Here is a 24,485-nt window from a genome sequence, read left to right as displayed (position 1 = left end):
AAAAATAAATTTAGTTCCGCTATATATTTGATGTTTATTTTAATATCATTATAAAATTGAGAAAATAACATATAGAATAAATACGTTTAAATAACTTATAATACGATTTATTTATTGGTGAAAATATTTGCCAGTAGTCCAACTAGAAGTATTCCAACTGTAAGGGTATAAAAATTTGCACCACTATTACACGGTTTCTTGATGCCATAACCCGATTGACATATACATATTTCAACATCATATCCTCCACTTTTTTGCTTGTAACATCCGCTGGTTACCTGTCCTTCATTGGATCGAACTCTTGCACACATGTGGCTTCTATTTGCGACTAAAAATAGGAAAAAGTGCATATAAATTAATTAGTAGTGTGTGGGTATTAATAGTCGCAACAAAATGTTACAGATAAAATTAAAATAGTCGGTCTAAATATAAATAGAGTGCTATTTTAAAATGTGACAATAAAATATCCTTTACAATAATAGATTTATGTTAAAGTTTTAAAATATCGTCGCCTTAATTGACATTTTAACACTAATTAGTCTTTCAAGTTCATAAGCTATGAATAAGCATACTTAGAGCACAATTTATATTCCCTAAACTTCTACTAAATATTTTTCTCATTTTGTTAGTTTTATATTTATACAGGTGTTCGACCAGGGGTGTGTTTGAACAGTTTCGGACAGAATTTTGTCCACTTCTTATATCAAAACATCCGCCAATTGCTTCGGTTAAGTTGTATAGGTCATAACACTGAAGGACTTTGGTGATCTTCTGATGCTTCTCAAACCAAAACGGTACCTTTGGGACTGTATGGTTTATGTGTGCAATTTACAATACACAATTTATGTATGCTGGGCTCTTTTGGCGTTCTCTATATATAAATCCAGCCGTTAGTAAATCGATTTTTCTGATTTTATTATTCAAGTTTTATTATTGTTGGACCATTTTTTCGCAGCTTAGCGTTGGGTTTCTTTATAAGTGGTTTTGCAATTGCAGCTCGCCGATGAATGTTTTGTCCATGAATAGCTTTGTGGAGCTCTCAGCGTATTGTTTATGTTGAAAGAATATTTATCAAATGAGAGTTGTCATGTTTGCCGCGGTAATTCTATATTGTCTGGCCACAATTATTTTTTATGATCATCGGCCTCATGTTTTGTGTGTAGTATGATTACCGCGGATGCTACCGTGATCCTAAACCTACTGTACGAGCATGAACGATTTGCCGTATTTCGAAGCCTTAAAAGGTTACAAATTTCACTGATCGCTTGTTCTAACATAAAGCATAAATTTACTTAAAAGACTTGGCATTTATACTATACGCATCGCATTTTTATGCAAATATATTTACTCTATTTTATTACGATGATGTTCATATTATTTTCTCTATGGCCTATAGTTTATAACATTACAATGTGAGATAATACAATGAGAGATCTATTTAAATGGTAGGTTTAGATGATATTATCTAGGTAATTGTAATAAATATCTTTTACTTTTTGTATTAAGTTAACTATAGAAAACTAAAAAACCATTAGATGTAATAGCATAATAGCAGTGATCCAAGATTTTAATTGATATTGAAACAAAAAAATACTTGTTGTTCTTTAACATACGCCTTTAACTTACGCTTAATATAGAGTAGCTAAGAGACGTGCAACATTATAAAATTGTCCAAGATCACAACAACGATTATATGTTTATATGCCCCTATATAACTTTTCTTACCTGAATCCTATAGGCATTTTTAAAGATTTTATTTGATTTTTATTAAATAATTGTACATGACCGATTAAAGCAACTGTTTTATGCGCCACATTTTAAGCTAAATAATAATGAAGCAAAACAAAATCAAGTCAGGATTAGAATGATGAATGATTTTGGATGTTGGCATCAGACGAGATGTATATTTCTCTATTTTAAATGTGGGTAGCATCGTTTCATGGTGTAACCAATATCAGTTGGTAGCCTGATTCTTGCGAAATCTGTCACTATGGAGACAGGGCCCTTTTGGTTCAACAAAAATGATACCGCTATAGAAAAATCCATATCTGGACGACTTTGATCAAGAATCGTAGAAAACGTGAAGAGTGTTAATTAGTTCATTTGTGGCTATCTGAACTTCTCAATTTGAGAAGCGCGGAAGTGCTTTTAAAATATATAAATCGTCATCACCCCTTAATGTCCCTAATTTAATTACAAAAGGTTACAATAATTTAGGCTGCAGGATATCAGTCAAGGTCCGACTTATTACATAAATCAAAAAAGCAAATCCGCACCTTGCAAATTTTACAACAACTTCCAACACTTCCGACACTTGATACTTTTACAAACGGCATTCTGAAGTTATGAGATACCATTTTTGCATATATACTATATTTATTGAGAATCTTAGGTTAGCATCAATCAGAAAAAATATTAATGACTTATTTTATCGTCTTAAAATTATTCAGGTAATAACAAATAGTTTTATTTGAAGTATGTAAACTTAACTAAGAATAGTAGCTTATAATATATACTTACTAATGTTATTATCGATATACGTGTATGTTACACAAGCCTGATTTGGTGCTCTTTTACATAACACGCTAGCTCTATGGTAAGTCCACAAATAATCAACATCTGGTAAGGTAGAATCGTCTAAAAAAATTTTATATATTAATATAGTTAAAACTATTTATATACATTGGTACAATTATTGCCATAAATTAATCAAGCTACAATAATTAACTATAGCAATATAGTTGGAAGTTCGATATTGCTAAAGTTGTCTATTAAGATGTGGATGTTGTGATGATGTTGTTATCTAAATATTGTGGCTTGTACTTAGAAACCCACAAGAATTTAGATAATATAAACGACAGAGAACTTAAATATCTCCTGAAAAAGTTTGGTGAAAATGAATTAACAATTCAGATATATAATTACTTGAGATCACAATGGGAGCAATACAAGGAATATTTTCTCCAGCTCTTGTATCGTCCAAGTAATCGTCACAGGTTCCATCATATGTTGTCACGTTGTTGTAATTAGGCCCAAACCAGGTATATTCAAAGCAGTAACTCCAGTTTGCGTCTAGTGTTGGGTACTCTATGTCATCCGCATCATCCGCTCTACTCAGACCTGAAAAATTAGTATTTTTACTATATTTTTTATTGGTTATAATTTTACTTTGATAGGATAGAAGAGAGTAGAATGTATAGAAGAGGCATCTATCACACTAATTTCAAATAAACTAGTTCAGTAGAACTTGCGAATTATGTTAACAATATTAGATTTAGACTTGATGATGAAAATTTATTTTTTAGATACCGCGTCACTAGAACAGCTATATCCCCGAAAATAATTTAAATTTTGAAAAATCCTCTTAAACGTTAAACTATAGGGTTAAACTATGAAAATTTATGTATAATAATTAATACTGGTTAGTAGCAAAACTGATATTTCATATAATTTTTCAGGTTTTAAACAAATTTAATTTTTCTAACGAAGTCCAATTTTCGAACGAAGGATCAAAAATACATGAGAGTGAAATAATTTAAAAATGGTTAGAGGAACTTAGTACGCTATTTTATCATCATAAACTTCTCTTTAATTAGACGAATAGCTAATATCTGCCACAGAAAGATATTTTGCAAGCCTAGATATCTATTTAGTTGTTATGATTACGCTTCACACTACCCACCGGCAACTAAAACGTAATTTTATTAAACTAATATTGTTCCGGGTGGAATTATAATACTTATATTGATGTATTTTAACTATAACCCTATTTAATTTTCAAATTACACCTAAATTAACGGAAAAAATATTTAGACAATAATCATATAACAATATTTGCTGGCTAGAATGACAAACCATTGTTTCCTATACTTTTAAATATAACATTTTGGAATTCCCCACAACATTCCATATTCATCAATTTCGAATTGACGTATCACCTGTATGCTGATATATTTATAACGACAATTATCTTGATTGATCTGTACCTCGAAATAAATATCTTGTTATAATTAATGTTCAAGATGAAAGGGGATCAGCGTAAAGTTAGTTACTTTTATTCATAATAAGATAATACTGACTTGATCAGAAAGTTTTCTAACTTAATAAAAATACTATATAAAGCTAAAAAGCATATTTTCATAATAATTTACAAACATCTTTGTTTTGGTAAAACGTATTTTGGTTTTGTTTCATTTATTAAAGTCTAACTTATTCATATAAATTTCAAAAACTAATAAATTATATATATGTACTCCTTTGATTGATGATATTTTGTCATTTTTTTATAAAACCGTATATCCCTTACTTTTCTAACATTTCTGAGCGAAAAACTGAACCAAGTTATTATAATACCAATCTATCTAATTCCCCAATAATCTCAGTCAAATTCTCCAAATCGGGGACAAGTATTTGTGTTTTCCTTTCAAATTCTTTTCAAAACTATTTTAAGAAATGAAGACTCTCGACCGTTTAGACAATATTTATTTTTTATCTTTTCATAATATGAAATAAAGTGTAATGTTATGAAGTATACCATTACATATTTTTCTTGCAAGCATCTTGCTTGTTGCGTTAAACTTGATACCGTTGCTTGTGCACACAAAACTTTCACGCCCTACAATACCATTTTCTACAGTTATATTCAATTAATTATGTGCATACCTTTAATCGCACAGCATTATCATATATCCTGAAAGATTCCTTCAGTTACTTTCACTTTACGACTTACTGCCCAATTCAATCACTAAACTGTTAATTTATAATCTGTCTAAAACATGTCCCCAATTCCCCTATTTATCAATTACTTCCTCTGTAGGTCTTATCGAGTTCATCCAAACCGAAGGTGTTGTGGTTGAAAATGCTTCCTTCCACATATCCAAACAGTTTTTGATGGAATATCCTTCTCAAGCAGCAATATATCTGCAATTAATTACCTTTTTCCATAAATTTTTATTGTCTTTACACTTTTTTTGTTACTGTCTTGCCAAGAGTGCCACAAGTTTCTTATATTATTTTATGCCTTTGATTGAGTTCTTTTTAAGGTAATGCCTGGAAGTTCCATCAAACTTTAAACATATCTTTACCCCATTTAAACCCTATGCCCTGTAAGTGCGTACGAAAGGATGTCTTACATCCCTCAAAAAGCTGTTTGTCCCTAATTCTTTTATGTATACTTTCCAGAGAGAAATTTTTATCTAAAATAATTTTATTAAGTTATATTTATATCTATAAAATGGTTTGTGTACTTCTACGTACTGTTCTTATACATTTCGTATATTTGGTCTCGTATAGAGCCAATGTCAAGATGGTCAAAATTCGTCAACCACTTTGTATATAGATGGGTTTTCTTGGGTGAATCTAACGTATTATTCTTCATTTTGTAAGCGATGTTACTCGCAGTACCCACAGTAATATTTAGCATGGCAGCAACCCGCTAAAATACATTTTCAATAAAATTGTAGGGACTTATGTTATTTAATATCATCAATAATTACCTCACTAACGGAATTTACCGGCAAAAGGGGGCCTCCGTAATTTCGTTCCTTTTCGAAATAACCTATTAGAGCCGCAATCAATTTGTGACCCTGAATATCTATTGTTTTCGGTATTTTCCAACAAGGTAATATGATATATATAGAGCGACTTAAAATTTATCAAAGTAAAGGGCTGAAATAATGTTTGTCGGTTTATAACCTGTAATAACGTTAACTCTTATTTTGCATAATTTAGCGTACATCTGACAACCGGACGACAACCATACGTCAGACGTATGCAAAATTCTTCAAAGCAATAGTGATAAGAGGTTTTTAACTCTTATCTATAAATTGTGGCTGTATAATTAACTGTAGTTTTTAGATATAGTATGATGTTAAAATCAATTATATTTGGTAACATTTTTGTTCAATTATTTTATATATATTAGAATTTTTTTGTATGTCAAAGCCAAACAGAATTAAAACTCAGAGATGATGCGACAACATTATAATGTTTCGACGTCGCAAATATCCAGGATGCATTACTAAAAAAACTTTGAATAGACTATATGTATTTAGACGAATGTTCTGTTTTTGAATTTTTAAGAACTCGAAATTTTCACTTTATCAATATGTTCAAAAACGGCAGTATTAGCACTTCAACGATTTTAAGGCGAATCACTTTATTATCAATATTAATTTCATGAATAAAAAGTTCAACCTCATGTTTATCAAAATTTAGCATAGCGTGAGCACACCACTCGTCATCTAATGTTTGTGACATTACAGATTTATGAAGTAGTGGAAATCGTTTCAGCACTAGCACCGGTGATTACAATTAAGCTACTTAATTAAGCTTAGAGATAACTTACAGCTACAAATTAATCTAATGAGCTTGTGATGGATTTACAGTGGATATATCAATCCTGTTTTGATTTGATTTTAAAAGTTTTATAATAGATGTTGTTAGGGTGTTATTAATGAATTAATTGTTATTAAATCGCATCGGGTAGATTTGCAACCAACTTCATGTTGAAGCTTCACTCACAGACTTCACTTTTGAGTATGTGTCATTTCGTCGATGTTGGACCATATTTTTTTTCGGTGCTTTGAAATTATTTAAGTGAATTCGTGTGAATTTGTTGTCAGTAAATCTTTACGGGAAATTTTACTTTTTTGCTTTTATCCATGTTCGATCCATTTCAACATGTATGTACTAGTATAGATGATTTGGATTTGGTGATAATAGATTTTTTAATCTACTAATAAAACTGCTATGTTTACCGAATAATTAGAATTATCTCTGCTTACTGAATAAAACCAAGCCGAATATCATTCTGTTTCGATTTCATTTAACTAATGCTTTTATTTACCAACAATTGTTTTCTCGAGATCAATGCTATTTATTTGATGCATGAATGAAGAGAGATCTTTCAGCAAATTAATTGCATATACAAACAAGAATCAACGAACTGAATATTAGCAGTAATTTTAAACTAATATTAACTAGTATAGTTGCGGAAACTTACAGGAAAGAAAACTTACAGGCTTACTTAGCTGCGTTTTAATTGAGTCGTCATTTGGCAAAATTTTGAAGTCATTCAAGACAGGGCTAGTCGGGATTATGCAAATCACGACTTCTAAAATGTTTGTTTCAAAAATGACATAACGTCGATACCAAGAACGTCACTAATGACCACTAGTAAATCCACCACAGCGCTTATAGTCCCATTTCAAGTGTTTTTGTTCAGTGTGTTTTCAAGTGTGTTTTTCAGTTAGTTCATTTAGCTAGAACAAATAAATAGGCGGAATTGTTAAGTCCTTGATGGATGCATTTTCATAACTTTACGGGAATGCAATAAATGATCAAGAAGTCAAGTTGACATTAGATCGCCTGCCATTCCCAAGTTACTAAACGCATTCAATCACTTAGTTTTAATGGAATTTGTGTTACAAAAGCTTGCTTGCTTATAGAAGATGTTGTTGCAAAACAATCGTTTCGAAGTTGCTGAAACTAACTCTAGCCGATAGGCATTGGAAATTTTACTGATCTTTATGTCCCTAGTTGTGAACTATTGGAATTTGAGGAATTTCAACTTCAGATTTGGGCATTTCTATGTTGCGGGATAATATCTTACGTATGACGTACCAGAGTATAAGCACAATCACAAGTAGTTCAGAATATACTTCTGTAAAAATTGAACTAAGGTATTTTAGTTGCCCAGCCGTGGACTTTTGGAATTTAAGACTATCAAAGCTAAAAATCAAAGCAAAAATATAGCATGGTTGCTACTCCATAAAGTCAACAATCATGGAAACGGATAAGGAATCTTGAAAGATGGGAAAGTAGCAGTGCAATGATCATAAACCTAGCCACGTTGTTATTGAAATAATGTGGTATGGTCCGATTAACTAGCGTTTATATTTTCCTAAGAGGGGATTTTTGTATGAAGAACCCCAAAGTGAATCTTACGATCCGAACTGTCTATTTTTACAGTTAAACATGGGGTCCTCTCATTCACATAATTGGATTACTGCGAATAAATATATTATGAAGCTGTTACTATGGCTTATTTTATATTTCTACCAATTACTGTCAATTTCCAATATAATTATGCGTCCATACAATCAGCAGTTCAGTTTTGGTTAGAGGAGTTTCGGAACATCAGCAAACGTGTCCTCTGACCAATAAAATCGCCTGTCCCCAATACAATTTAACCATTATAACATTCCATTGGAAACTATTCAGACAGACCAATATATTTCGTGAAAAAAATATAGATGTTTTATAACTAAATAATGGCTCTATATCAAATTAATAAACAAATGTTATGTATATGTGAAATGTTAATATTATTTTCGCTATTTCATTTCACGTAGAAGTCTGATATTTTTTAGAGACTGGGCCTGATGTTAAAATCCCATACCATGGTTAATATTAAGCCCACAGATTGGATGTCGACATTCAGCTTTACCCGGCTTGCTTACTGGCGTGACGGGGATGATTTTCAGTTGGATTTTACACTCTAGTCCAGAGTGTAACTTACCCCTAAATAAATCTATCCTCTATTGGGTTTATACTACCAACCTTTCAAAACTGAAGGAATTACGATAGCTACATTTACGGATGATACAACACTGACTAAAAACCAAGAAGCATAAAGAGACTAGAGGCAGCTAGCGATAAACTAATAGAGTGGACCAAACAATAGAGATTAAAATTAAGTGAACATTTGTTCTTTTAATTTTATCAACAAGAAACCAAACAATCCACCAGTCTTTAGATTGAATAGTGCTATAGTACCATTATAAATAATGTTAAATATTTGGGAATTACTCTAAATTAAAATTATAATGCAAGGAGAATATCAAAAAGAAATTAGCCAAACTCAAAGTAAAATATAAACAGCTTTATTGGCTCCTTGAAAGAAAATCCAAAATACCAATTCACAATAAGATACTGATCTATAATCATTTGTTCTAACTAATTTAGCTATATGATATAGAGCCGTGGAGCTAGACCCGGGAGAGCAATGTAAAAAAAATTCAAATATTCCAGAACAAGGTATTGCGTAACGCTGTGAACGCACCTTGGTGTGTAGGCAATGAAGATGCATCGTGACCTGGCAATTCCTACAGTCAAATGTATTAAGAAGTTCGAAGGGAAACGCGAAGCCAAGCCATGAACCTCCATCAAAACCCAGAGGTGCTACAGGTACTGCATACACGACATTCTGTTCGCAGACTAAAGAGGACTAGTCCCTGGGTACTTGTGAAGTGCCTCAGTGAAAGGGTGTCAGAACAGAACTATAGATAGGAACTATAGTCGCTCGATAGAATGTAGTGTGTGAATTATCTCTATTTTAAACAAATGTATTAATTCATATCACTATTAAGTTACAATTAAGGCATAGCACGTATTATAATATTAAGATCTAAATGTTACCCGACGGCTATGCCATAAAAGTCTCCGACGTAAGTAGAATTTCTACATTTGTCATAATCACGTATATATAACGTAAATAAATCCATAACCCACATACATCGAACTATTGATTAGAGCCATTTCGATTTATATTCAGACATGCTATAAATAGAATCGGTATTCTATATTGAGCCAAGTAAAATTTACTATCGACGATTCCGTATACCGACGTTTGTGGACAAATGGAAAATCAGAATAGTAAAACCTATTATAGTAATGATGGATTATTTATTGAAGGAACTGGAGGTTGCTTTTGTGGTTTTAACGATCAATATTGTCGAACATTAATACGTAATATATTTTTTATCTGGCGTGTTGGGTGAAATATTTTCAGTTGATTGTTATAGGTTTTATTTGTCTATTACTTGTAATATGTAAAAGCATCGATTAATGTCTTGCTTGAAAAGTCTCCGGTCATTTATTTTATAGACAAATTATTAGGTATTGGAATTATTTACAAATATAAAAACATTTTGTTGTTCAGATTTGCGCCTTACTATTTAGATAATAAAAATGATTTTTGCATATGCTTATCATCATAGATCCGTAGTCGGCACTCGAGTAGAGTGTCATCCTTCAGTAGTAGAGTGTCATACTTCTGAACTAATACGCTGCTGTTGATGCCGCAGTACTTCCAAATTCTTAACAAAATTTCGATAAAATCGGCGACCGGTCTCAGTTGTTCTGGTCTTGGTCAATGTCAGTCTCCTATTTTCAAATCGTTTTCGCTATCTAAAAAGGTCGGTTTCTTCATAGAAGCCTGTGAGGAATTTGTTCACCTTTCATTCGACAGTCATGTCAAAACCATTGCGATGTGCATCTCTGCATTTGTTTCTAAACTACTCACTGATTGTCGTATCTAAAAGGGATGACTTCGTTTCTAATATGACCTCGGATTCAAACAGAATTTGCCTTAAACATCTAAAAGACCATGATTTTATATATGTCAGACTGTAACAGAGTCCAAGATCCATACAGAAGTATTGGTAAGATAAGCGTTTAGAAGTAAGAAATAGGTAAGAAAGAGGCGCATTTTAGTCTTGATTGCGTTGTTTCTTCCTTTGCACACGCACTATCTTAGAAAACCAAAAGCTTATTACCTCAGTGGTAGATGCCACTTTTCTTGTGTATTACTTATATCAAGTACTCGAACTGTTCCCCTTACTCCAACTGGATTCTGTTGAGATTTACAATTGCAAGCGATCTATCAAGTCTCAGGACTTTAGTCTTCTCTTTACTAACTTCCAAGCCATATGGTTCTGCGGTGCGAACTATAGCATGAAGAATGCTAGAAGAGTATAATATAATATATATTCGTATCAGCGTATATAGTGCTTTCATCGGCAAAGATTATATTGTTTTTTTTTGGTGTACCATCATATTATATGCCATGTCTGTTTTTAAGAACTTTTCGCATTACTCCATCCATTTCTATCTTGAAAAGCAGCGGAGAGCTAAGGATGTAAACATCATAAAATATGAACCTTCATAAGCTACCTGAAAAAGTTGAATCATTTTTAGGGGAGCATGTTCAGGTTTCAAAGCTTCCTAAGGTGATTTCCTGCGTATATATTATCGAACATTTTCCGCCTCTTATACAATCCTCCCTAAGTTGGCGTAGTGCAAAAATCATTAAGTCCCTTTGCCTTTCTCGGCCTCTTATGGTATCTATAATATCATTAGATCTAGAGAAAAACCGTTTTTGTAAAAAATAGAATTTGTATCAATTTTAATATCAAGAAGTAATAACACATATCTTGATGATGGCCCCATCTGTTTTAAAAATCAGCCTAATTCAATTGTACAACATTTTTGTGCTGTAATCAAAAAAGAGTAAGAATTTTGAAATATAATGTAAACTGGTAATTTGTTTTTTTTTAAATTTAACTCACCCCTCTGCAAATTATTTTGGATATAATTCATTTATGCAAACCTATTTTCGAGTCCTTTCTTTTTTCAGCCTTCTTCGGTTGTGTTTTCATGCACTACATTGACTTAAAACAATACGTTTGAAGCGGGTTTTTGTTTTTTATTGATACATCAGGGAATATAAAAGAAAATAACTGAGCTAAATCAGGTCAGGTGGAAGGCATCCATAATGAATACCATCTCGATTTGTATGATTTAGTAAAAATCATACATAGGAAAAGGAAAATAGTAATTGGATCACTGTAATACACTTTATACTAATAATCATCTTTGCCTCGAGTGGCAATTACATATTTTACTTGTCGAACGCGAAGATATACTTTTTTAAATCTCTAAAGTAGCAGCGTTATAAATGTATAATTCCCTAACAAAGTTGAATCTTTATCTAAAAAAAAAAGTGAAACGTTATAGATCTATAATTCTTTAAATATGTCGAATTTTTTAACACAATGAGCTGCTGATTTGGACTCAGCCCCATAATTTACCTCATCTGCTTTTGGTTATTCAGATCCAAAGCCTTGCATACTTGATTAAAATGATCCATATATTACTGATCATTATTTAAAATGTATGCAAATAAATTATCTTTGAGAAAAACAAGAGAAAATCATAACCTACGTATCTTCCAACTTATTTTTAATGATGTAAATTAATGTTGAGGGATATTTTTAACAATCCAAGACTTTTTTATATGGAAATTATTGTGCATCGCTAGTCGCCACCTTTTCCGATCTTTTGAATTACCATACATGTTGGGAAAATGGACGGCTATAAACTAAAATTACTTCATAGTTCTAGTGCTTTTCTACTAAACCTCTTGACGTTCAATTTATTGCAATAAATCGATATATTCTAGAACTAAACTGACCTCTCAATAGCACCACTCTTATTACACAAAATATATTTTAGATTGTAGTGAGCTAATTTAAAATCAAATTATGCATCAAACTACATTTTAATTAGTTTTCTACTTCTAGCAACTTATCTAATATCAGAAAATTGATCAATGAACGGTAAATATGTAATTAAATAATATTACCGAGATAGAGAATATAGTAGGGTTTCTCGAATGCTGCATTTTATTTATTTATATAAGGATATATATAGGATATTTATTTTTAAAAAAATTATTTTGTCTCTTTGAAAGTTATTATATATATTACAATAGTCAATAGTCAAACCGCCAGCGGGGCAAAGTCAGGTTAATAAGTTGATTGTTAAATAAATTGTTTGTCAAAGACGTTCAATGCGTGAGAAGACCCATTATGTGTAAGAAAATGCCAGAATTTTCTGTATATACCACAATTCCGGACTCGTGTTACGAATTGTCTCATGCACTATCATGCCACGCATTCAGGTACTCGTCTAAATACTGCACAAACAATTTTAGTTCATTAGAAGAGTTCCCATTTCCCCAATTTTATCGTTATGTTTTATTCTTTATTGTCAACAATAGGAAAAACAACTTCATTACGCCAACTTCAAAGTCTAAATATATAAATTAATACCTAATTTTTCATTAATTGAAGCAATAGAACACCTCCAATGGTTTATTTTGGGGTAGATTTTAGTTCGAAGATTATTATAATAATGTGCCATTGTGCTAAATTTTTAAATTTTTGTAAACAAGGCATATTTTTCTTTTTATTCTTTTTAATTTTTACTATATAAGCATTGCTAAAAAGTTATTAAGTACTGTTATAAACGATACACCGAACGATAAATAATAACAGGGAAATTATCAATAACTTAATCTACTTTTGACGTTTTATTGAGGCCCTAATTTTAATACAGGTGACAAAGATTAATCTAATCAATCAAAGAATATCAAAGATGAAGGATTAGTAAACCAAATTGAGCATAATCATTATGGAAGACACCTATGGACTATGATTCTTGCATCTAGATGTGAGAGGAAAAACAATGGTACAATTTTTTAATTAATGAGCAGTGTTATCAGAGTCTTCATATTCGCCAGATTTTGACTTATTCGATTATTAATTTTCCAGATATCTGAGCAATATTACCATTATTATGAATATAATATTAAATTGATTATTTATATAGTTGATATACTTTTTTCCGAGTGAAATGATGATAATGGACAAACAATACTTTTTACTTTATAATATACGTACATCGAAAATCCATTCGTATTATTTCAGAGATTATTGCTGAAGTTTTTGTCGCTTTTGACGATCGAAATGGTGCACTAATAAAGCGATAGAACACACATAAACTTTATAAATAGTCACTTATTTCATTAATACCTCACGCACACAGCTTGTTTTATTCCATTTAAAAATCTACCCGCTTTTGTACGAAATCTCTATGTGGACGTGGCTACACTTGATGAGCAAAAACAATGGAAAACTTTGACAATATTTGTTGGGAAATGTTAATGAGAAATTAAAATATTATTGAGAGTTATGCACCGAATTTGAATGAAAATCCTTCTCAAGAATCGATTTGAGTTTTGTTGTTAGTTATAATATCAAGTATGTTTATTATTAAAAACTTTTCACTTATTAGGAACAACAAAATAATAAAACATTGAAAACAATCAAAACTAGACAATATAAAGTACAGTCAAAAAACTTACCAATGCAAAATATTAATCCACATAAATATATAAAGTATTTATCCATTTTAAACTTTAAATTAACACAGCACAGATTAGATCTGGTAGTTTGTCAAAATTATTCGTTGAATATCGAACCTTATCTAAATTGGCCTTTATCATTTTACTTTATCTATTATCAATTCAGTTTTAGTCTAATCTTGACAGTTTGAAGAACCAAATAAATCATTCTTCATTAATATAAAACAATGTTCGGTGACTTCACTGGGTCATTTCATGATTCGTAATGAAGTAATTGCGTTATTGTGTCTAAAATATGTAAATTTTTGATTATTATTGAGGTTGTAACAATTGGTACTTGCTATGCAATGTTAACTATTATTCTGTGTTATAATTACATACATATTAGGACGATATTGTGTTGCTTCTTATGAGAAATTTATACAATGTATTTTATCTAAAATACTGTTCACCGATAGCTATAATTTTTTATAATTGTAGCGACCTTGAGGCATGTCGAATTTTACATCGTGGAATAACGGTCTACAAAATACCCAGAAATATAATCCCAGATGTTGAACACGGGCGGGGTGCCAGCAGAACCCGATAACCAATAGCTGGCAACCCCGAGACGTATATCTGCGATGTGATTGAAGGGTATTTCGATTCATTCAGTGCTCAACCATCGTTTGGTTTAGACGTGCCACCGTCGACTGCCTAAGCCTCGTCTCCTGGTAACACCGCCGCCATCTGTTTTATCTAATTGTATTTTTCACATTTTTTATATTGCCAATAAGTAACGGTCACATAATGTAAAATCATAATGTCACATTTACCCTAAAATAATATTTTAAGCACTATGGTAATATCATGTTGAAGAGTAGCTTTTTTTGTAATAAGTATTTACATTTGGATTTTCACAGATGTTACAAGATTTGGCTAAACTTTCCCGAGTTTGTACGATATCTTTGCTCAAACATATCAACCTCAATGTACCTCAATATATTCGACCGTTACTATGTTTTGAATCTTTTAACGGCAAATTTACGTCTGCATTTTTAAAATTTATCCTCGAAAACTTGTTTCATTTAAGTCAGTGTTAACATGTGGTTATATAAATGTATTTGGGTATTTAGTAAACTTTGTCATATTTCCAAATAATTTTTTGTATGCAATTTGACAAATTAGTGATTGTTTAAATTCCCCACACAGTAACTTTAAATGCATCAGCGCTGCCCTAAGTTTCCACCTAGTAATAGACTACTGTGACTACTATTAATACTGTGAGATTTTGAGCATGCTGTGCCCTTAATTTCTGTCTTACATCACTATTCTTAATATTATGAGGCCTCTCCCCTTAAGCTTCGATAGTTATAGAGTTGTTTACTGGTCGTTACTCCGGAAATTGTCGATAATATCCATGAAATTATATTGGGCCGTGGAAGAATGAAAGTGGGTGAGGTGCCTGAGATTGTAGACATATCAACTGCACGTGTACATTATATTTTACATGAATACATACTGTTTAAACATCATTTTTCTTGCCGAGTTATGTGCAATCAAGTTTATCAACGATTTTAATTTTACACTTTTCAGATGTGATATCTGTTCCATCTATGTTACTGGTGATAGCATCAGACAAAAGCATATAGACCACAGGAAGAAACTTAGCTGGAATAAAATTAATATAACCTCATCACTCACTGTTAATATTCGAACACATATCAACAACGTATTGATGAAATAGCTGGATCATCAGTCGGTATACGTAGAAGTTCATCGCTCTAATTTTCTCGTTAATAAGCGCCTGAACAACAAAAGGATAAATAAGATGGGATATTTAGTAAAAGGAGTCGGTAAATTAACTCCATCGACAACATTCAACAAGGCGATGTAACTTTCATAAAATCGCCTTATGAGCATCTCGAATGATGAAAAGAGTTCTTCATGCATACTGTAATTATGGTCCACCAGACAGTTTAGCAGCTTCGTCCCCAATTAATCTTCTAGATTAAAGAGTATATTGAATTCTAGAGAGTACATTGAAAGCAGTAATTGTTCTAACATTGAAACATTTAGATAATAAACTGATGTTTAAGTTTTAAAATCCACCAATTATGGAGGAATGTATTATATGTGTTATGATCAAGTGCATTAAGATCAAGTGCAGTAATAGGCTCTATTACTTTAATAAAGTGGATTTTACTAGAAATTATCATTTTAAAATCATTTTATGTCAAACATCAATAAGAAGCGCTAGAAAACATTACGTTACTGACGTCCTAAACATCATTTCCGCATTCTTAAGTTTAAACTTTTTAGCGTGCTTATATTTATTTTGGATTATTTATCTAAAAGTTCTCAGTTAACAAATTGGTTTTGTGATGCCAAGGGAAAGAAAAAATCAACGAAAAAATTGAACTGGAATTTTTCAAGGCGAATAACCTAAATTTTCCCATAATCGTGACTGTACTCTGTGAATATAACTGAAATGATAATTTTGAAAAGAATACTACAATTTTTGTAGATTTGAAATGAGTGAGTAGTTTAGGCACACTAACCATGAAACGTAGTAGAAAATTGAAGAACACTGACTAGAAATAGTGGTAATACAGGTAGCAACTCTCAAGAGTACCCAATAATAGCACAATCGCCAGTTGGGAACAGTGTATTATGGAAATTAAGTGAATGAAGGAACCAAATTGTATCGATTGCAAATCTACTGAAACATATAATGATGACAATTCCAAGATACAAATGCTAATTTATTTGACAAGTTTACTGAAATGTTCATTTTACATAGTCGATAGAATCACGACACAAAAAAAAGTTTAAATTAAACATACTTGGTGATTGATGTTTGATTTCTTATGTTTTTAATAGCTCTATGAAAGGAAAAAGTGTATTCGGTAATATTTAGTTAAATAAAATGTACAACTTTTAATAACAAATTTATATCAGTAATAGACTTACAAAGTTATAAGCACATACAACTTCAATACATCATAATCTACTAACAATTCTGAATCTAGATTAGTCTTGCTCTAATATATTAAGTTCTAAGAATACTTAAACCAGATCTCTACTTAGGTTCTTTTACTTTATTTGACATCTGTGACAATATTTGGAGTCTTATATAATAAATTATAATTATATATATATATATATATATATATATATATATATATATATATATATATAATCTCATTGTTCAATAAAATATACGTTAGTTATATTTAATCTGGTGTCTAGTGGTTAAGTATAGCTCATGTATGTAGAAACCATGTAGAAACCAAATATATATTATTAAATTTTTGTAATCCAACCTCTTTGATTGGATTTGATTGATTCTTGTTGATGATTAAAGTTAATATTTTTCTTTGTATTTTGAGGATATTATGGTGAATGTGTACGAATTCAGTTAGAAGCACATTCTCGTTGGCAATGGAATGGGAATCTTCTAGGAACATATATTGACTTCATACACACTGGTGTGTCTAAACCCATCATATTATATTAAATATATATTTTCGTATTATTTGGTAACTGAAAAAGAACGAAATTATTAGAGGCTCACATACACAATAAACAAAAACAAATCAGGCCTAACCTCAAATGTTATCGATAATACGTTAGTACGGTCTTAGTGCTGTGGGTAAATTATCCATGTGATATTGATATGAATTTATGATATAATTATACCGGTTGGTTCGCGCATTGCAAGAATTAACCACATTTTTAAAAAAAATTCGGCCTTGAAAGGGAAATACACAACTTGTTTGGAGTTAACTGATGTATAGTTAAGAGCCCTCGCACCATCGATGCCTGTTATAATATCTAACACTAATACAAATGTATTAAAATATTATATAAATAAGACAAAGGTAGAGAGAAGAACACTGAGTAGAAATAGTGGTAATACAGGTAGCAACTCTCAAGAGTACCCAATAATAGCCCAATCGCCAGGTGGGAACAGTGTATTATGGAAATTAAGTGAATGAAGGAACCAAATTGTATCGATGGCCAATCTACTGAAACATATAATGATGACAATTCCAAGATACAAATACTAATTTAGTTACTCATACAAAATATTCAGTGTGACCAAAACAACTACGTTACTCCCAGATTTGAACCATATAAGCGCGGTTTTAAATTATACTATTTAAAACACCAATTTTTCTTTCAAATCCTTGTTTAACAGAAATAACTTTTATCGGGGGTAAAATGGCATCTAAAGCTTCTCTAGAGGATGTTTGCTTCTCTAAGATGGACCTTATGGAAGAGACATTTTTTTAAAATGAAGACTATAATGCTGCCATTTCTCATACTTAACCTTTTTTATGTTGATTGTAATTTGCCCACAACCACTTGTTTTTTTTTTAATGAAAGTATACGTTTGGATTTATATATTATAAATGTTAATACTCTGTTTTATAACGTCATTATTTATTTTTATATTGGATTTTTAAGACCTTTTTATTGCATTTCTTATGTATATTCGTAATTCTTTTTTTATATATAATCTAATTATATTAAATAAAAAGTACGGAATACAATAATATTTATTTTTGCAGCTCATTTATGATAGAAACATTATTTTCGTCATGTCCTTTCCTTTTAAATAAACTACGAAAAGTAACGAAGCTTAAATTCAATTAGCAATTTTCTTTTTCTGTGCTGAATTTCAATGCAAATGGACCTTTAATTAACAGTTATTTTCAGATTTCGCGATTTAATTTAAAATAACTATACTGTTTAATCTTTTTAACGTCAATCAAGGGGGAAATCACTGTTCCCTGCTGATCTTCACAGACTTTCAGACAAATTTATATACAAAGTTTTGATAAATTACTATCTAATTGATTGTTTAAAAGTATCTTGAAGTCGAATTGAACTAATCTAAAGATCTTTGATCCTAATCATAGTGTATTACTCAATAGGAATCTCTGGACAAAAGTTTCGCTACATCCGTTATCTAGATGGGGTTATAGTCGTCCACTCAAGCAATTGGATTGGTCAGTTTATATTTCCCTTATAGGCACATTCAAGGACAACATTTTGTTGTGAAGATATTTGATCAACATTGACAGCCCAAGTGTAACGATTTATCGGCCAGTGAAACTGGGTTATATTGATAGCTTAAAGACCTACTGCTCAGTTACTCATAACTGAATGCAAACAAAAATTACAATTAACTTTTTTTGATATTTTTACCAAACAACTTGAAATATGTACTACGTATAGTGTAAAATTTTGTTTATTCGTGTAGGAACATCTGAAACTGAAAGTTTGGAGCCAAGATACAATTTCTCTACTTGTGATAATACATCCCCCGTTAGTAAAAAAGTATGCTTTTTAAGGGATGTATATTCAATAATCCGTGAACTCTAATAGATACAAAAAAAAATCCAAAGTATTGTGTTCAAGTAACCTTAAGTCAATATATTTGTTCGGATACTTATTCAAAATATATTTTTTAATAAAATGAACTTCCTCAAATATTTATTAAATCTTTAATTGAAAACTTAATTGACTTTGACGTTAACACATTTGTTTTTGTTGGGCTATACAATTTTTCACTATTTAAGTAGTGAATCGCTTTGCACCATGACTCCTCGTGTATTGAACTTAGGGTTAATCCTATCTAAAAAGGTTTGCATTCAAGACGTATTCTTTTACAGAAGTTGCAACTATCAAATAGTCAATCCAAGTATATAAAATTACTTCTGCTCGCATAGCTTCTTTCAAAAGTGGCTTCATTTCTTTTTTTTTTACTCTTTTACGTGATTCCACAATCTGCCCTATAGGCAATAAATATTTCTTATGTTTATATTATATTTACATGGCATACAGAAAATCACTTCATTAAGCGATCTTCTGTATAAAATATGATCTTAATTAATTAGTCTTATTCTAAAGTCTATATATGTCCAGTAATCAGATCAGGTGGTGTTAAACGTTCTAGTCTATGCACTTCACTATCACGTCGCATATTTAGCTGATAGCTAGTAAATTGCTATGACACTCTGCACTAACACTCTTTCGAAGTACTTCACACAAACACGTTGAATTACACTCGTTATAGGTTCTAGAGGAATATCGCGTTGTATCACTTTATTTGAAATATAGTACGGAGCATCAACAAAGGCACGCAACACTTTATTTTGGAACCGTTGAATGATAGATATATTAGATTTGCTAGCGGTACCCCATTCCATACAACCAAATGGGCTTCAGTATAGACTCATACAGAAATACCTTGTTATCTAATGATAACTTGGATTTGCGCCCGATGAGCCAATATATTTGATATAATTTCAGACGAAGTTGTTTTCGTTTATAGAGTATGTGCTTCTCCGAGGTTAGGCGTCGATCTAAGTGCATACCAAGATATTTAACTTGCTCTGCTTGAGGGAGTTGACGATGATTGATATTCACTGGTGGACATGTTCTACATGGGTGGATTTTGTTTCATTGACTTTAATGCGCCATATCTTCAACCATAATTGTATTTGATCCAGATGGGTTTGTACGTTTATTGATGCTGTGACCGGATCTTCATGGAATGCAAAGAAGATCATGGATGCCACGCTGCGTATGTTGCCACAGTAGTTATTTTTGTGGTGGGCAGATCGGCCGTATACAGAAGATACAGTATATTACCTTGCGGAAGTCCTGAATATATGGGATTTTATTCGGTATGTTCATCGCCTTGATTTACAATAAAATGTCTATCAGTGAGATACGATTTTAGTAACTGATAGTCCGAATGAGGGAGAAGTTTCTTTAGTTTGACCTTCAAGCCCGTATGCCATTCTTTGTCAACAGCCTGAGATATATCTAGAAAAGCAGCCGAACAATATTTTTTGTTACAGTTAGCACATTTCACTTTTTCATCGCGAACTTTTCAAGTGCAATCTCCTGTTTTGTGTTCCCCTCACATTTTACGCATCTAGATGATTTGCGACAGTAAGTTTTTATGTGCCCGTGCGCTTGACACCTCGTGCGTTGTGGTATAATTATTTTTGTGTTCGCATTTAATAATGTTATTTTCTAATTTGGTGATTTTATACGCCGCTTTATTATTTCAATTAGGTTTTAAGTCAATATAGAACATAAGAAGAGGTTTTTTTTGTTGTGCGATGTCGTATATTGTGAACATTTACGACCTCGTGGCCTTGTTCAGCTAGGGCTACCTTGATGGTGTTAAGGTCCGTCCCGTGATGTAATCCTTTTAACATGAATTCAGATCTTCTCTCGGATTTAGGCCTGAATGTTTGGTACTGGGTGTTTCTTTCTTCTAGTTCTTTTACTAGAACTCTAAAGTGCTCCGCTTCGAACAATTGATTTTTTATTGTTTCATAGCTCACTATTTTAATTGTGTAGTTCGTAGTGATGGTTTTCAATAGGTCATGGGTGTGTTTTATTACTCTACCTTATAAACTGTTATTGGTGGTAGTTTGGGAACAACTTTTTTCAAGGCTTGGTTGTATATTCTCTTCAATTTCTTCCGATAGGTCGCTAAAGCTGTTTTTTGTCTCTATTGGTTTCTGTAACCAATAGTCACTGATCCTTGTTTGTTTTCTCGCAATTTCTTCTTCTGGGCTTCTCAATCGTTTTTTATTAATGACTGTAATCCATTCTGATGGTAGAGTGTGTTTTATTGCTGATTGTTCTAATCTTATATCAAAGTGCGCAGGTGATTTGATTGAATCGCTGTGGTTTGCCATTTTTAGATTTTTAATATTTTATTTAACTTATTTCCAGAGGATAAAAAAATAAAATAAATACATTGTTTATTTCATGCACTTCATCTTTCACTTACGTATTATTTCTTGCACTAGTTTTTGACCAAAAATACTATAAATTAATTTCAAAAGGACTGTTGCAAAATAAGGGGAAATAATTTTAAAACACTAATAAAAATGAGATGCAGTCTTTTTGTTTGGTCACGTAAACACGTATTCATTACACTTTGGGTCCGCTGAGAGACGGATAGCCGCATCTGTTATGCGTTTTTAACACTCAATTAAATAATCGTAATAAAATAGTGATTTTTTTTAAAGAAAGGTAACTTTCTAGACCTTGTAGCGTATTGAAAATACGTCTTCACCCCACGAAGATTGGAACTGAACTTCATATCTGAAATAACAAAATAAATATTTAAATGATTGTTAATATAAATAAACTTACCCCGACTTACAACAAAATATCCGGTGACGATCACAAATTTCTTTCCTACATAATCCGATCAGTTTGGGATTTTTAATATGATCTATACATTTTTCTAATAGAGCCGGATACTTTTTCAAAGGAAAACGATACTTCATTTCTTTACTATGTGTTCATCTGACTCTTCCCTACGTACTGAAAATGGCCCTCCAAACAAATAAACAACAAACGCAGCATAGAAACAAAATGAACCAATCAAATATTTTAACGGCTCTTAACGTAGTGATTCAGATTCAGTGTAATAAGTTTAAAATAGTGACATCTAGATATTGGATGTCGCGAAATATTTCTCCAAAATTGTCTATAAAGTTAAACTTCTATCTTCTCTGCGATTCTAATATATTCAAAAGCATCTGCTTGACGTCCATTTCTTTATCATACTTTTTATTTTAATTTGGTCTTTAACCGATTAATAAACACGGCGACTAATTTTGGAAAACCCTTCTATAATATTGTAATGTATTTAGTATTTATTAATAATACATTATAACTGAGGAAAATAAAGGCTTCAGTTTTATCTATTTTAAGTTTCATGTTAGCTCCAAAACTCTTGTCAAAACACAATATATCCCTATCCCTCCTAAGTTAATTCTCCTGTTTATTTATATGAAGGTTATTTTGCAGGGGCTTTGTAATTTTATCCGTTATATTCTAAAAGTGTGTATTATTCTAACATTAACTTTGGGTAATTTTCCCACTGTTGCAGTGACTACAAAAAAAAATGCACACATCACACTTGTGAAGCAACACATCATAAATCAATAGCTTGTGCTTAGTTAGAGTATCTATTTCTCGTATGTGGAATTTGCCTCAAGCATAGTTTCTGAAAGACCTCAAGCTAACATAATAAATGACAAACTCTCTGTAAGAGTGTCCAAGTCTCAGAGTCATACAGAAGTATTGCCAAGCTTCTGAAGGAGGTAGATTTTAGAGGTAGGTCTCGATTGACATACTTCCTTTCTTTCACATACACCATATTAGGAAAGCAATGTGATATTCATTTGTAGGAATGTTCGTCGGTTTGGTCGGAATGTGTGGCTGTCGATGCGATTGTTTATCTGAATACTCACTACTATTTTGCGGAAGGAATTCGCTCGGGAACTGAAAACACTGGTTGAATAAAATATGTCTATTTCGATATTAAATGATACATGTGGTCGACGGGAGAATGGACAGGATTTTAGGTTAGGTATAGGAAGTACGATAGCGCAGTGGAAGTGGTACGGTTACAAGGTGTTAGAGAAAAAAAAGAGCGAGACGTCGTCATGGTAGTCTTTTATAGCTGGGAACCGAATAGTACCAATCCACCAGCGTTGCCAACCTTATTCTTTGATGTAGGTGAATGCGTGGTGACCTAAAGGGTTATAGTGGTCGCTACACATTTAAAGAGTATACTTTCTGAATCCAAGAGGCGCACGAAATGTATGGGTTTTTGCTTTGGATAGCAAAAAACTTAACTAAGCTCAACAGGAACTTGTCTGCTCATAAGGTTAACGAAGATCACATTTCCCATCGGTTAAAAGACTTGATAACGGCAACAAAACGACATTGGCCACCAGGTGAATTAAAATATATTATTCCAATGACAGAAAATAAAGGTCATTTCATTATATGTGGAAACAAAGAAAGGATATATTATAATCCCAATTGCGAAAATTGTTGGGATATCCCTATTATAATAAATTATTCACAGTGAAAGTCGCTCCTTTTTGTTTAATGATGTTAAATAAAAAACAGCATAAAATCAATCGTGATTTTCAGTTTTTAAGTTACTATTTTGCTGCACTCAAATATTGCCCATAAAACCAACCATTGAGGAAAAGCATCTTCCGGATCACCAATTTGGTTTACAGAATCACTAATGTCATAGAAAAATTACCAGAAGAAAATAAAACTTGTCCTGCAATATTTTTAGATATTGCTCAAACTTTCGAGAAAATTCGTCTTGACTAATATACATTTTCTTGATAAATATTCAAAAATTTTGGAGTCATGTATAACTGAGAGTTACTTCAGAGTAAAAACGAGTAGATGTGTCACAGGGAATTATATTAGGACTAGCCCTTTACTTACTGTACACTCGCGACTTGCCTACATTCAATAAAAATATTATTGCTACATTTGTAAATGACACTGCAGCCTACCCATGGGAATAATAACACTGAATCAACTGAAAAATTACAAACTATTGTCGAACTAAATTATTGAACAGAAATTATGACGCACCAACATGTATCAGAATAAATAAGTGAATATTGACTTCACCAATAGACAATCAAAC

At 31.7% G+C, this 24,485-nt stretch overlaps 2 protein-coding genes across 3 annotated transcripts in view; one reads left to right on the top strand and one right to left on the bottom strand.

The window, feature by feature from the left end:
* LOC143204882 (uncharacterized) overlaps positions 1-24,485 on the top strand; it is a 259,151-nt gene that overhangs the window by 115,709 nt on the left and 118,957 nt on the right. The gene's annotated exons all lie outside the window — the stretch shown is intronic.
* Positions 92-14,130, bottom strand: LOC143204881 (uncharacterized). Its single transcript, XM_076417797.1, has 4 exons — positions 13,991-14,130; positions 2,926-3,120; positions 2,521-2,637; positions 92-328 (listed from the first exon to the last, which is right to left on the bottom strand). Exons 1-4 carry the CDS (start codon positions 14,034-14,036, stop codon positions 108-110), a joined length of 579 nt encoding a protein of 192 aa, XP_076273912.1. The 5' UTR covers positions 14,037-14,130; the 3' UTR covers positions 92-107.

Source organism: Rhynchophorus ferrugineus, unplaced genomic scaffold, assembly GCF_030347505.1.
Source record: "Rhynchophorus ferrugineus isolate W39M unplaced genomic scaffold, kcgeb_rfMv2 rfM11, whole genome shotgun sequence".
NCBI lineage: Eukaryota > Metazoa > Arthropoda > Insecta > Coleoptera > Curculionidae > Rhynchophorus > Rhynchophorus ferrugineus.
Note: the sequence above shows the minus strand (reverse complement) of the source record. Positions and strands in the feature narration are given on the sequence as shown.